Here is a 14,743-nt window from a genome sequence, read left to right as displayed (position 1 = left end):
CTTGTCATCCTAGAACCTCTCACAAACTGCCCTTTCACAATATTTTTCTTACAGTGTGCAGGGTGAAAACTGTCATAATGTAGGTAGGAGTTACAATATGTGTTCTTTCTATATACTCTAGTTTCAAATTTGTTGTCTTTCTTAAAGACTTCTACATCTAGGTAATTTATAATTTCTGTATTAATGGCATATGTAAAACTCAAAAAACTTGTAGTGGAGCTAATATAATTAATGAATTCTAAAAATTGTCCTTGTCCCCCAGTCCAAAAAATCACTATGTCATCAAGAAACCTATGATAAAGTAGCCAATATTGGCTAAAACTGGAATTTAAAACAAATTTCTCCTCCCATGTAGAAAGTACAATGTTTGCAAAAGTGGGGGGCACACACCGCTCCCATAGACACCCCAGATCTCTGTTGATAGTATTCCCCATTGAAAATTAAAAAATTATTCTTAAGTATGGTATCCATTAATACCACTGTAGTGACTTTCTCCTCATGTGTCATTTTCTTATCAGAGAATACCATTTCTTCAAAAAACTCCATCCCTTCCTTGTGGGGTATACTGGAGAAGAGATCAATGATATCAATTGTGATAAAAATTAAATCTTCTTTGTAAACTGCCGGTGTAAGTTCCCTAAGGAAATCCCAGGAATCCTTTAAAATTGTTTTGTTGTTTACCCATATATGTTTAGCCTTACAATCCACATATTTGGCTAAAGGGACTGTCTTTGCCCCTTCTGCAGTAACTATGGGTCTGAGGGGGGGGGTCTACCTGATTTTTATGGATTTTGGGTATCCCAAATATGGTCGCTACCCTTGGATTCTTCACTTCCAAATACTTATAAATTTTGTTGTCCATCACTTTTTCCATTACCAAGTCCTGTAGTAATAGATCAATTTTCTTATATGTCACTAGCATCTCATTTCTTGAAACCACTGAATACTTAATTTCATCATTCAATATAGAATGCATTTTTGCTTCGTATGTAATTTTATCCATAATAACAATTCCCCCTCCCTTATCAGGTTTCATTATTCTTACTGCTGAATTCTCTTGTAATTCATTCAATACTTTGAACTCGCCCTCATTCAAGTTGTTCTTATCCCTTTTTTACTTCTGTTTCTTCCTTCCAGCTTCCTGATCTCTTTTTCCAAAACATATTCAAAATTTTTTAGTTGTGGAACCAGGGGAGGATTAAAAGTCGAGTTCCTAACCAACTCTGGCACTTCTGTATTGTTTCTTTTAAATCCAGCTTTAGATGCTAAAATAGTCAAATTAATTTTTCTCATAAATAATTTAACATCTAAAATAGTGCTTGTTACGTCACCTTCTTTCACTGGGTTGTATTTTAAACCTCTACTTAAAAGACTAAAATGTTCCTTTTCCAATATAATATTACTGAAATTATAAATTGTAAAACCACCATATGTACATTTAATATTATTTTCCACAATAATCTCTTGTGTAGTGTCTTTATTACAATCAGGGACTGGGGTACCTATTGATAGAATCTCCACCTTCTCCCCCCCTCATTTGAAAATTTCTCCTCCAATTCCGGGGTTGCTGTTGTTCTTGTACTATTTCTTGTAGAGGTGGAAATTCTTCATCATAATCCTGTTCTACCCTTCTTACTTTCGTTTCCCTATTATTATAAGATCCTTTACTACCATTAAAAAATGCAGGTTTCGGGTAGCTATTGTTGTTAGCATACTCCTTTATATCCCTATTTAATTTTCCCATTTTGCGCTGTATTGTATCTTCACATTTTATGTCAATGTCCTGTCTTAATTTAAAATATTTCTCTCTTTCTTCTGCAATACTAAAAATAAGGTCCTTTTTAATACATAAATCAAGCTCATTTATTTCCTTTTCAAGTATTACCTGTTTTCTATCATTCTCTTCTATAATAAGTTGGACTATATCAAGTCCACATTTATTAAAAACCTTCAACAGACTTTCATGAAATAGAGACCCTATCTGAACATTATTCGGGTACTTATATACCCTTAGTCCCTTAGGGACTATCTCTTTAGACAAACATTCATGGAGATATCCGTTTTCTATGCTTAACGTTCTATATTGGAGCATTAATTTGTGCAGTTTATCCAATTTAACTACATAAGAATTACCATCTACGCAGTCATTATTTACATTATTATTGTCCATTTTAAACAAATATTCTTTTCTCAACCACTCATTAGTGGTTTTATAATTCGGAAAAACAGTACCTTTGGTTCCCATACGTAATTTAGGGCGAGTCCCTTTGTCAATAAAGGAACCATTTTCAATGTCCAGTATTCCTGCCTCAAAGTTCAGAACTCTCAGTGTTCTCATGGGGTCAAAATTAGTATGGTTTACTTCGCCAGGGTCGCCGGCGTCGGACTCCTCGCCAATGAGCTCCCTTTTCCTTTTCGTAGCTTGTCCATTACACCCTTCTTGAAATCCTCCATCCGAGTTCACATTCGCTTTTGCAGGAAGTAAACTATGACAAAGGGGCGTAAGTAAATCAATCAGTTCAGTCAATTGTCCAATCAACTTCCTAGCTTGGCCCATCTCTTCCTGTCCTTCCGAAGTCATGATACACTTTGAAATTAAGTGCAATCTCGGCTCAATACACCCAGTGACCAAACAAAATAATTGTGTGTTGCAGTCCCAAAAAAAACAATAATCCAAGTAAGGGATGCTGGAGAGCCGAAAAAAGCACAAAGCGTAGTTCACCTTCTTTAATACGGACAAAAAACAAACTGACAACACATAAACGCTATTCATATACAACACACTCGCATTTTCATCCCTATTATTAGGACTTCATCAGATAAAACTACTAAAAAAAAAATACTAAAATACTCTTCAAATTGTTCTTAAAGCTGGACCTGGGGCGCTCCCCAACAATGTTCTTTATACCCTCATCCATCGCCAAGAGTCTCCAATTTTTCTTAACTGCTTCGCACACTTGTCGCACTGCTGTAGGTAAGTAGGCATCTCATGGGTTCAGCTACATTCCTCTCTTCATGTGGTTGTGTCCGCTGAGTCGCATGCTCATCTCTGCCATCAGAAAAATATGATTTACTTTTTGTCCTCCTTAAACTTCTAATTGCAAGAAAACCCTTTTGTATTTCTTTCTCTTTGTATCTATGTGTTTGAAATCGATCCATCAGCTGACTTGCTTCATATTATCTGTGCATAACCTTGATGTTCTAAGTAGCTGCTCCTTCACAATATGTGAATATACATGCATGTTCTATGTAAAAAGATTATTCCTCCAGTAATCCCTTCTGTGTATCTTGGTGCTTAACTTCCCTTCTGTGTTCAGTAAAGTGACATCCAAAAATTCTATCGCACGTGTGGGCATCCGTACTTCAAACTCTAGAAATGTTGTATTGCTCAAGTAATTAACAAAACTGAACAACTCTTCATTTCCATTCCACAAGAGGAATATATCAAACACAAATCTGCCATAGTAATCGATATTCACATTCCAAGGCATACCATTGTTGAAAATATACGCCTCCTCCCATCTAGCCATCACAAAGTTGGAATACCTGTTGGCACAAGACATGCCCGTAGCCACTCACCATTTCTGCCAGTAATGTTGGTCACCATATACAAAAACATTTATTCTCCAGTATGATTATTACCATGCAAATATGTGAGATAGTTAGTTATTATATCAAGTACTTCACTCTGTTCAAGAAACCGGCGTATAGCTCCGATACCAAAATCATTTGGTCTCACTGTAAACAAACTCTTGACATCCAGAGTGACCATAAAGGTCTCGATTTGCTGGCATAAAGTGTTTCTAAAAAATGGAGCATGTCCCTTTATCTGGTTTTGGGAAGTATTTACTTCAGATAGAGTACTTTCATTTACCACAACAGTGGTCAAATCTGGCAATCCTTAAATAACTGTCTAGTGCATTAAAACTGGATCTGCCACAAAACACTTGTCTTTTCGAGTCTTCTCTAAATCAAACCCAGTCCAGCTGATAACATGATGAAATTACAGCTTAATTCTCATATTGATGACCCCATCATGCATGCTACCGCAATTGCAGATAATTTTTGTGCCCATATCAGAGAATGCATTGAGGTATTGGTCACCATAAGACACGCATACAATGCTAAGCTCGGGAATAAACCACAGTGGTGGAACTCTAGTATAACAGAAGCATAAAGTAAATGCAGAAGCCTCTTTTTTAAATCGTTTTTTTCAGTTTTTTATTTTATTAGAACCAGATGAGTGCCATTTTACAAAAAAGTGACTGTAGTAGCTTGAATTTATTGCAGACATGTAAAGGTATGTTGGAACATGTTAGGTGGGAGTGTCCCTTTTGGATGGTGGCCCGAGAGGTTGTCAGAGTTTCATTTGAAAAAAACTTTAGGCAGTTTTAAAACACTAAAACATTCACGATCAGTTCTTTTACTAAAAACAATTATATAAGTAATAAAGCACAAAACTAAAACCTAGAAATAATGGAAATACAAATGACTATAAGGATAACCAGTCTGAACATGCTGGCTTCTGTGGTAAGATAAATATGAATCTTTGTCGGCGCTTTCGCTGTAAAGCTTTGTCAGATCTGTCCTTTACTTAACCTAAACCTGAAGGATAATCTAGAAGGTCCTAAAACGGCTCCTAGCAGAAGTTCAAGAGGATGTTGCCCTTTGTAAGATGCTAAATAGTGTGGGTTAGCATGGGGGGTGGGTTGTTGGCTGGCTGGTCTGATGTGAACTCTGGACAGTAGAGAATAAGCAGATTTACAAAGTCGGAAAAAATGGTCTTCCATCGATCGTAAAGAATGTTTTTTTTTCCTGTGTGAGATGGCCAGCCATTTGGACTTGCTAGCATGTGATATCAATACTTGTGTTTTTGCCTCCTAGTTCAAGTTATAACATGAGGCCAGAAACTGGAACAATAAGGTTGAAACGGGAATAGTTAGGGCTTTCAGGGAAAGCTATTCGCTACCAACTGAATTAAGTGGAGCAAGTGTTACTGCAATGGATGCTTGTGAGACTTTGGTGGAGTGGGAAACCTGAGGACCAATATCCACCAGGTGGATGTGGCTACTGAGTGCACAGGGCCTATGACTACCGAAGTGAACCTTGAGCTGAAGGTGTACAGATTTTTATCTTCAATTCTGTGCAGATTAAAAAGTGGAAGGTAGGGTCAGGCACTCAAAATGGGATAAAACATCTTGAGAGAATGTGCCTGGTGCTTAAAATCCCATGAAAGACCTTTAGAATAGCCAAAAGAGAGAGAGAGAAAAAGACTGAGGAAATCTACTTTGTGTGGAGTAAGAAAAATGAGTTGGTATTATGGAGTGTATGAGTTTGAGAGCAGGAAGAAACAATCACACCTATATCAATTGTTGGCCCTGAAAATAAACCTTAAAACTGTTCATATAAAGCTGGAAAAGTGGTGACTAGTGTTGGGACCAGCTACAGCATGGCCTGGGAGAAATATGATTTGGGTTTATCGAAGTCTGCTAATTCTTGTGTTGTTAGATTGAAAGCGATACGCAAACAACTTCTAATTGACCCGGTAACTCAAATGCAATTAGACAGTAATAAAAAGAAGGCCGTGTAGGCCGAGAACCCTTATTAAAAGAAAAAAATTCTTGGAGAAGTTCTGCATACCAAGCCAGATAAAAGTCCATGCAGTAACCAGAAGAATATCTGGCCTGAGGCCTTGGGGAAGTAACTGAAGTCGTTGGTCAATATTAATGCTTTCAAGTACATTGATGGAGCTGGATTCTACTATCAGAGTTGAAAGAACCAATCTAAACCAGCACCAACACATCTTGTAGATGAGGAAATAGCGATTAAATGTTTTAATCCTAGCTGGATTTGGATCCAGAAGTCCAAAACCTTGGGAGAGGTTTATTTGTAAAACAGCACTCCTCTGCTTCTAATAAAGAACAATTTGAAAAAGAACCGGCTTCTATGTTTACTTTCTACATTTAAGCTTTTATCCGCAAGATTACAACTAGTTTTCATGGGAATTCTTCTTCATATCTGACCATTCCCGTTGATAACTAACTAGAAAGGAAAAGGAATTACATTGAGAAGAGGCCAAGAATTTATTTGGAATCCAGTTTAGAGATCGGCTTCCCTATCAAGGATTGATATCGGAGTATAGACAAAGAGAAAGAAATAAGGGGCTCCTGAATGATAGGCCAGAATTGGTAGAGTTTTTAATGGAATCTCTAGAACAGAAGCTGTTGTTAAAGGAATAATTAGTAAAGCATATAAAATATTGCATGATAGTTATAAGAATCAATTAGATGAGCTCAAAGTATTGGGAAGAGATGGATAAGCAATTCACAGAGACAATGGGAGGATATATGTGTATATCCCAAATATGCAACAAAGTCTAGAAGATTTAGGATCTTTCCTTGAAGTGTTTACATAGGTATTTTTGTATCCCAAGTAAACTCAGAATTTTTCCTCTGGTGGATAGCAAATGTTAGAGGTCTTAATTGAAATAAAAAAGTAAAATAAAATTTTTCTTTTACTCGACTTTTGTCCAGGCCATCATTGGATCGGAAGGTTGGAAAAAAAAAATCTCTAAAATGCACCTCGGATCATCTAGAACCCCATTTCTTCTTGGCCTAATGTCCCCTAGACTTCTGCTTTAATTCATTTGCTTCCTCTGTACTTATTACAGTGTAGCCTTAGCCAGTTAAGATGCGTTAAAGTTGGAGTGCACACCTTAAGTGTAAATTTGTGGATGGTGTCAGGAGCCCAGAATGGGAGGAAACTAGGGCTACCTCTAGGAGGGTGCATGGAGGATCAATGCTCAGCAAAGAGGCAAATCAGAGTCCTTTGTCTAGGGCTGCATTTCCCATAAGGCTGGTGTTGATCACAGTCCGATATCTGAGGTGTATGTAGTCTGTAAAATGGCTGGATTAAATGGGCACTAAGGCAGTCTCTGCATGAAAATGAACTCCAGGTAGTTGATGACTGCCTTTAAGCAGTTATAATACATCGCTACCACAGCATATTCCGTCCATCAATGGCACATACATGTAAACATACCCTAAAGGAATATTCCTCTAAGCATAGGCTTTGCTCCTGTTCCCACCAGGCTAAACACTTTAACTCATAAATGTCCAACTACTTTTTCCCATTTCTATATACCTCCTGGCTAATTAAGTCTTCTTACTCTCAGAACATGACTTCTTACTCTAAGGAGAAAAAACATGTATGGTACAACTGTTTCTTGTTCGATATCCTCACCATTGTTACTGTTTGCAGACACCATGTTAAGAACCTTGTAATTTGAATTTCTATGTGAATTTTTACTTTATGTACTGTTATCAGTGATATATTTATATGTTAAATGTAAAAAAAAAAAAAAAAAAAACATGTAGTCTTTCTTGGATCTTTTCTCCCCGGGTTGCCACCACTGAAAACTGGCTTCTGGCCCAGTTGGACACTACCTGGTTAACAAATGAAAATAAATAAATAAATAAATCTCTGTTCCACTCTAGTCACCCTCACCTATTCAATTCATTGGCTTCTTGCAGCCACCATCCATGCTTTGAAGACACTAGCTGCCATTTGAAAAAGCCAGAAGATGAAGAGACCAAACTTTATAGTGATATGATGCCAAGTGACCAGTTTGCAAGTGGTTGTAGATGATTGGGTTTGATGAACAGTTTGACTGACTGGTCTTGGCTAGCAGTGTTTTCTGTTTTCTGCTGCAAGAGAGCATCTTTTGAAGGTTTACTGTTGTGATGGTCATTTCATAAGACTGCACTTCCACATTGCACATAATTCTGACTCATTTCTGAGCAGTTTCTCTTTTTTCTCTGACAAGATTAAGGCTTTGTATTTTATTATGTGCTTTTTTATAAAACTTAATCTGTTGCAGACTAGTAACCTTCACAAGTAGAATAAATGTTATTAGACTCGTAAAGTTAACAGCATATGATCAACAAATCTGAAGTTTGCTGTTGCATTGTTCACTGACCTGTAGTGCTGTTTGAACTTTAGGGCAGATTGTGAGCACAGCAAAGAAATCGTTAAACCATATGACTGGACATATACAACAGATTACAAAGGAACATTACTGGGTGATCCTCAGTTAAAGGTAATTCATGCTTATGCAGACAAATTTAAATTCTGCTGTTGATGCTTCATCTTGTACAAGACATAGGTGATGCAATCCTGGCTCGTCACAGCAATTAGTTAATTTTTAAAAATATTTAATTGCTGATTTTATTGTATTGTTTGAATGTTAGAAAACTAGCTACATGGGTGTTTACACTGAGGCAAGAATTGATTGAGTAGTCTGAGGGAGAATGTCAGTGTTTTTGAGACATTTTACCAGACCAGTGCAATTTTTGAACTGTTCAGCTTACTAGACATGCAAGTTGTGAGCAATGTTAGTGCAGTGAAAAGTGTATTTTGCTAGATAAATTGGTAAAAAGGTTTGTACAGTTTAGTGTAGTGCAGATGTTGTAGGTGAATACTCATATGTAGATGGAAACAAGCTTCTTAGCAGAATAGGTACTGAGCTAACAGGTGCGAGAAGGTAGGGTAAACAGTCTGCATGTTTATGTGAAATAAGAGAGGGTGATGATAAAAGATTTGGAAACGGCTGGAATCCATTTATGAAAGAAATGAAGAGATAAAGTTCTGCAACAAAGAGAATAGTGTATATATAATGGTCTGTAGTCTATATAGAGGGTACTGAGAGGTAATATCAGGCATTTGGTGAGGCAAACATTTGTAGTGTCAACAGTCATAGCTTCTGTTTACTGTTAACATCACATTTGCAAGGCCTATCACCTTGCCTTTATGTAGTGTTAATGACTATATGTATTCTATATAATCACTTAAATGTCTTTTTTTTGTTTTCCTTTTAAAATGTGTATTTGGCAAGATGACAATCCTGAATTTTGTTTTTGAGTCTCTTGTCAGGCTAGGTATGTTGTACTGCTAAGAAAGCGACTGCAGCTTGTAGTACATTATTATTGTTACTATGAAAATGGTACTAGAGAAAGTGGTTGCTTTTGTTTTTCCTTTGAGTTTATACCATGAAAAAGTGCAGCTGTAGGGGGCTGCTTAAAGTGCTAAAGAAATGCATGTCTCACTTAAGATTAGCCTGTTTGCGGCATATACCATTTGTTGGGACTGTGGTCAGCAACCCCTAAGAGGCAACATTAAATCTCTTTCATGAAAAAAGGTGGGACCTGTCCTGTGTTTTCTTGTAGGTTTGTATGTGCATTAGTATAAGAAAATGTTTGTGTGCGTTTCTTGCCATCTGTACCATGTGTGGGAGTAAGCTGGGCTAGTGTGTGGTTGTTAATAATCTTCAGTTCAGTTGCAGCTTCTCAGTATTTGAAAAGTGTTTCTGCTTTTTGACTTGCCCTTGTTTTCAAAGTAATTAACATTTGCCTGTGAAAGTAGGTCTCTCTGCAAAGGACTTTTGTAACTCAACTTTTGTTTTATTCATTTCAAGGTTTTGTGGTGTTAGCACGCCTCTTGGCAAGTGATATAAGTTATGCAAAAACAGGAGCGGCATTACGTCAACTGGTGCCCTAGGCAAAAGGGCTCCATGGCACCTGTCCACACCAACCGGTGCCCCCATCCTGGTCTACCTACACCAAGTAAATACTGGAAAAACACCCCTGCTAGAGCGGCGCCCTAGGCGGCTACCTAGTTGCCCTGTGCCTAAGGCCGGCTATGTGCAGAAAACATTAATAACTTGGACCCTAGTCTTGTAGGAGCCAGGTTATGGGTACACAGCACACATAAGAGAAGTTTAGAACATCTCATTTCATGTAATCTTTTTTTTTTTTTGGGATGTGGGAGGAAAGACACACAGGTTCTGGGATGGCATGGAAATAGCACTGAGGAGAGTCCAGTCAAGAAATGAACTGCCATGTGCTGTGAGGCAGCAGCATCTACTTGCCACAGTGCTCTGCCTTTTGCCATCTGCCAGGCTCTATGGCAGTGATGATGCAATACTTTTGAAGTTTGGTGGTGCTGCGGTAGCGTTGTCGCCTCACAGCAAGATGTCCTGTTCGATTCTCAGCTAGAGCGTCTTCTGTGTGGAGGCATGCGTGAATGGGTGTGCCTTCGTTGAAGGTTGTGTGTCAGGGCTGGTAACTCGGCATGTAAAAATCCACTACCAAACATTAGCGGACCGGAGTTCCGCTGTGTCCACCCCTAAGCTGAAAAGACACACACACACACACACACACACACACACACACACACACACACACACACACTTTGCAAAAAGATCAAAGAGATGAAAGCTAAAATAGAAAACAAAGAATCACTTTTCTGTTTTAATCCTACTCTTCAGGGATGTTGACTTGTTAAACCCTTCTGTTAAGGCATGCTGCTGTACATACAGGGTGTATAGGTTTAAGGCTAATGAATTAGCTACAGTAATTTGCTTATGATGTAGTATGCAAATATTCCATATACTTTTTTGGTTTAGACCTCTTACTGATCAGATGACATCTTTTGTTTGTGTATTGTTTAAGCTTTCTAACATGACACTCGAAGTAATTAATTTGCTAGAATTGAAGAAATTGTTACAGAAGTGAAGAAATATATTTGGTTTCAACATTCCTACTTTTTTTTAGTTTAAAATATTTAAAAACTCTAGTTTCTCTCTCTCTCTGAAAATGCTAATAGAAACTGTAAGCAGAACATATGAACGCCAACAAACAAGTTAAATAAAAGTTAAATGGTTAGATGCATTACGCCTAAAGCTTTGATGCAGTAATCTATATAGATTACTCAAGTGCTTTCTATCTTCCAGGAATCATTACATTGAGACATTCATGTTTTTTCACAGGTTTGAAATCATCCAGTGTCCTGTTTATATGGACATTTGGAATACAGTGTATTGTAGCTGAAAAATGCACTTAAATATTTCAGACTGGAAATGCCCTGCATTTCTATTCTCCATTTCAGAAACTTCATCAAATTACCCACTTCTAGAGTAGGAGCAGTCCTGGTCTTACATCCTCTGGAGAGTTTCTGTATTTTTCCCCACAGAAGTGTAATTCTGAATGGAAAGACGTCTCAACTGCACCTTTTTGGAATTTCTTTCCTAGGTGGAAGTTTGGCAAGAAATGGAAAGTTTGGTTTCAGAAGTCTGACCTTTCCTTACTGCATATGGATTAACTGAAAAGCATTGAACATTTGTGCTGCATTCCCACCTGTTACTCAGAAGCCAAGAAGGAGTTTTTAAAGAAGAAAAAGATATAATAGCGGCAGTTAGTCAAAAATTTGGTAATTATTGACAGCCTTGGAGGAATTTTCTAACTTAGATTACAAGGACCAATAGAGTGTGTGTATATGCATATGTTACTGAGCTGAAGGATAGACACACAGAAAGTGAATTTGTCTACTTTCATAATTATCTTGTAAGGTACAGAGTGATTTGTAGTATGAGAAAAAAATGAAACAAGAAGCTGGCTATTTGAGAGACCAATCTGACCTTATGAAAAGATGTTGATATGTGAAGAGCAAATGGAATTTAGCTCCTGATTAAAAATAGTAGCTAGTCAAAGTTGTATGAAGGTATGAGTCCAGTCAGAAGGACGATATGTTGTAACACGCACCTTTAATTCAAGCTTGTAGTAGGTGTGGCTGTAAGGACACAGTGAAGCAACAACTTTTAAAACCTGTGCTGTGGAAGGATTATTTCTTTAAAATGTTTAAATGGAAAAATGAGTACTTTTAAAAGCATTTTCATTTTGATGAAAAAAATGTAAAAATTGTTTCTGGGTGCTGTTGAAATGAAATAATTTGCTGCTGTGAAATCTGGAAATCAGAAACATGGAGATAGGTGGCAGAATGTTGGAAAGGCATGTTATGAATTAATGGACAGATTGTGGAGTTTAAATCTGCCATATCTACAGGTGGAATATCATGCCAGAAAAAAATGCATTCAAATAACTGTGTCCAAATAATTTGGAAAAGAGTTGTTTACATAGTTAATGTATACTAGGAATGGGATGGCACCATTAGGCCAAAAACTGCTGACATACAAGTACGGAATTAAAACGTGCGTCGTCTTTTTTCAAATAGATGCACTTAAAGTGAATTCTGCTAATACTGAGAATCATGTCGCTTGTGCAAAGCTTGCAATTATTTAAAAACACACTCGTAAGTGTAAAAAGCAAAAGCTTCATTTACAGAGAATCATTAACAAAGTAATAGAGACAGGTTAGAGACCATAATCAGACAAGGTTAGATGTCTCTGAGGCACTTGATCAACCCTTGGTCCATTTGGTCCATCTGACTATTGTACCTGTGCCTGCTATTGAGGACCTATTGGAGATTGACATGGTACATGCTTGAGCACATATAAACAGACTGACCAGACAGCCAACTGAGAAATAAGGGTTCTTTGAAAGGAAACAAAGAGAATCTACCAGCTGTTTGAGAAGATATCCTAGGTAGCCTTATGAAGGCATGTCAGGTTACCTTTCCATCACATAGTTATCTGGAAAGCCATAAGAAGAGGAGACAATTTAAATGTATTTCTTCTCCTGCTTCTCTATCTAATTGCTTATGAGAGACTCAAAGGAAGAGTGGTTTTATTTTTCCCAGGCCTTTCTTAAAGCTCTCCTGGCCTTTCGATCTACCCAGTTTCTATTTCCTTCCTCTGTCTCCGTACCCCTTATTAAAGGAAAAGGGAATTGCTCTCTGAAGAGTTTTCTTCTAATTCAGAGTCTGTGGGCCTTGATTATGACAGATAATGTCTGCTTTGGGTTGTGAATCAGAGGAGGATGAAACCCTGTCTTCTGACTCCACTATGAAGAGCTTTCCATTGGGAATACTGTTTATAAGATGAAAGTTAATTTTAAATGTAAAGGAAATGGATATTGGATTCACAAAAAGGTCCTGTGATCTCCTGAACATGTAGGTGCCTCTTTGCGGTAACACTACTTTTAGAAGATGTAGAGGATACCTTTTTTACAGCTTCGTTTGGCTCTGGACTCCCAGCCCCATGCACCTAACAAGCTGGATAAATTCTGTAAAGTACCAGAAACTCATAAGTTCCTGTATAATCGTTCATCTGATCTGCTATTTAATTATAATCAGATTGGTTCTCCAAACTACTACTTTATAGCAATAATCTGTGTAATGGTTACAATAGTAGGGCCATAGAAAGGTGCGATAGAAACATTTGGACATCAGCACTCTGTCCTTTAGAGCCATCATCTATCAAACGACTAGATTTCTGATTTGGGTAACATGGCCAGGGTGGCTTCTGATTATCTAGACTGGCACTGTTGTCTTTGCAAGATTTAATCACCTCTGCATCTGACAAAGCATTCTATTAAATGTGGTTATGGTGCAGCTAATGCTTCTTCTCGAGTATTTGCCACTTGTTTAATTCTTAGATATGCTTGGGTGAAGCTTCATTCATGTCAAAGCCAATTGATTGATTAGGTAAAGACACATTTTTTGTCAATTCCTTTACAATAGAAAATGGATACAGCTCTTTAGTGGGTCTCTATTCCTTCAAGGATTCCTCAAGTCTCATCTGATCAGTAACATCTCATTAAACCAATTTTCAAACCTGTTTCTTCAGGGAATCATAGAATCTGTTCTAACCAAGCAGGTGGGGAGAGTAATCCTACTCTAGACTTTTCCTGGTTCCAAAGAAAGAGGGAACTTTGAGATGAATTTAGATCTTTTCAAACTAAACACCTTCTTGAAAGTTCCATAGTTCAAGATCTTTACCCTACAAGCCCCCCTTTCCATAAGCATTTGTAGTTGCTGAAGATCTAAAGGATACATATCTGCATAACCATATCCACACAGGATTCTGTGCATTGGGATATCACTTGCTGTTTACTTTGCCATTTATCTTATCTGTTGTCCTAAGGGTTTTGTTTCATGATGTCCATTTCTATTCATACTTGGATGACTGCTTGATTCAGGCTACTTCAAATCAAGAAACCTTAAAGGCTATACATTTTGCAGCTAGTTTACTACTACTTGTAGGTTTTATTCTAGACTTAAAGAAGTCAAACCTGAATTAAACCCATTATTTTGTGTTGCTTTGTCTTCTGGATGCCTCTGTCATGATTGGCATTTCAACCTCTAGAGAAGAGACTGTTTTTGAGAATTTGCTTCTCGTCTCTGACAAATCTTCAAATGACCTCCAGTAAGAGGAGATCTTGAGAGCCCTGGGATTCATGGTATCAAAATTCTTATTGATTATACAAGCAGTGTTGGGCCCAACACTGCCACCCTCTGTCCTTCCCAATTCGTCTGTCACATTTTATGAGAAAAAAATCTATTTTGGTAGATCAAACAGATGATAACCGTTCCTGGAATTCCTTTTTCATCCTAGCACCTAGTGTAGATGGTTGGAACACATGCCTCAGATTTTGCATGATGAGCTTGTTCAAAAGGTGTCGGCTCAGGGAGTTTGGTCACAACAAGCCAAAAAGAAACGCATAACTATCAAATTGATGGATGGCTCTGATTTATGCCCATTCAAATTTTGCACCATCTTTGGTCCCAGGACATCTTCAGGTAGTGACCGACAGTACCATTGTCATGTGGTACATTAAGTAGTGGTAGGGGAACAAGGCCCTATCCCCAAGATTTGCTGTGGTATCCCCGAAGCTGGCATTTTAACACAACCTTTTCCTTCAAGCCATTTACATGCAATGTTAGGAATACATTGAATCATCAAGGCAAACTTGTACGATTAAAGTAAGCATCTTGGTGTTTCAGTAGCAAC

The 14,743-nt window shown here is 37.7% G+C and overlaps 1 protein-coding gene across 4 annotated transcripts in view; it reads left to right on the top strand.

Moving 5' to 3' along the window:
* Positions 1 to 14,743, top strand: part of TIPRL (TOR signaling pathway regulator) — a 443,844-nt gene that overhangs the window by 175,561 nt on the left and 253,540 nt on the right. For all 4 annotated transcript variants that reach the window (XM_044072347.1, XM_044072348.1, XM_044072349.1 and 1 more), the window contains exon 4: positions 8,002 to 8,098. In XM_044072347.1, the coding sequence (XP_043928282.1) occupies positions 8,002 to 8,098 (97 nt within the window). The remainder of the gene's footprint in view (positions 1 to 8,001; positions 8,099 to 14,743) is intronic.

Source organism: Protopterus annectens, chromosome 5.part0 (assembly GCF_019279795.1).
Source record: "Protopterus annectens isolate FY-2018-M chromosome 5.part0, PAN1.0, whole genome shotgun sequence".
Classification (NCBI taxonomy): domain Eukaryota; kingdom Metazoa; phylum Chordata; order Ceratodontiformes; family Protopteridae; genus Protopterus; species Protopterus annectens.
The sequence above is the reverse complement of the archived record's forward strand: the minus strand, read 5'-3'. Positions and strand labels throughout refer to the sequence as shown.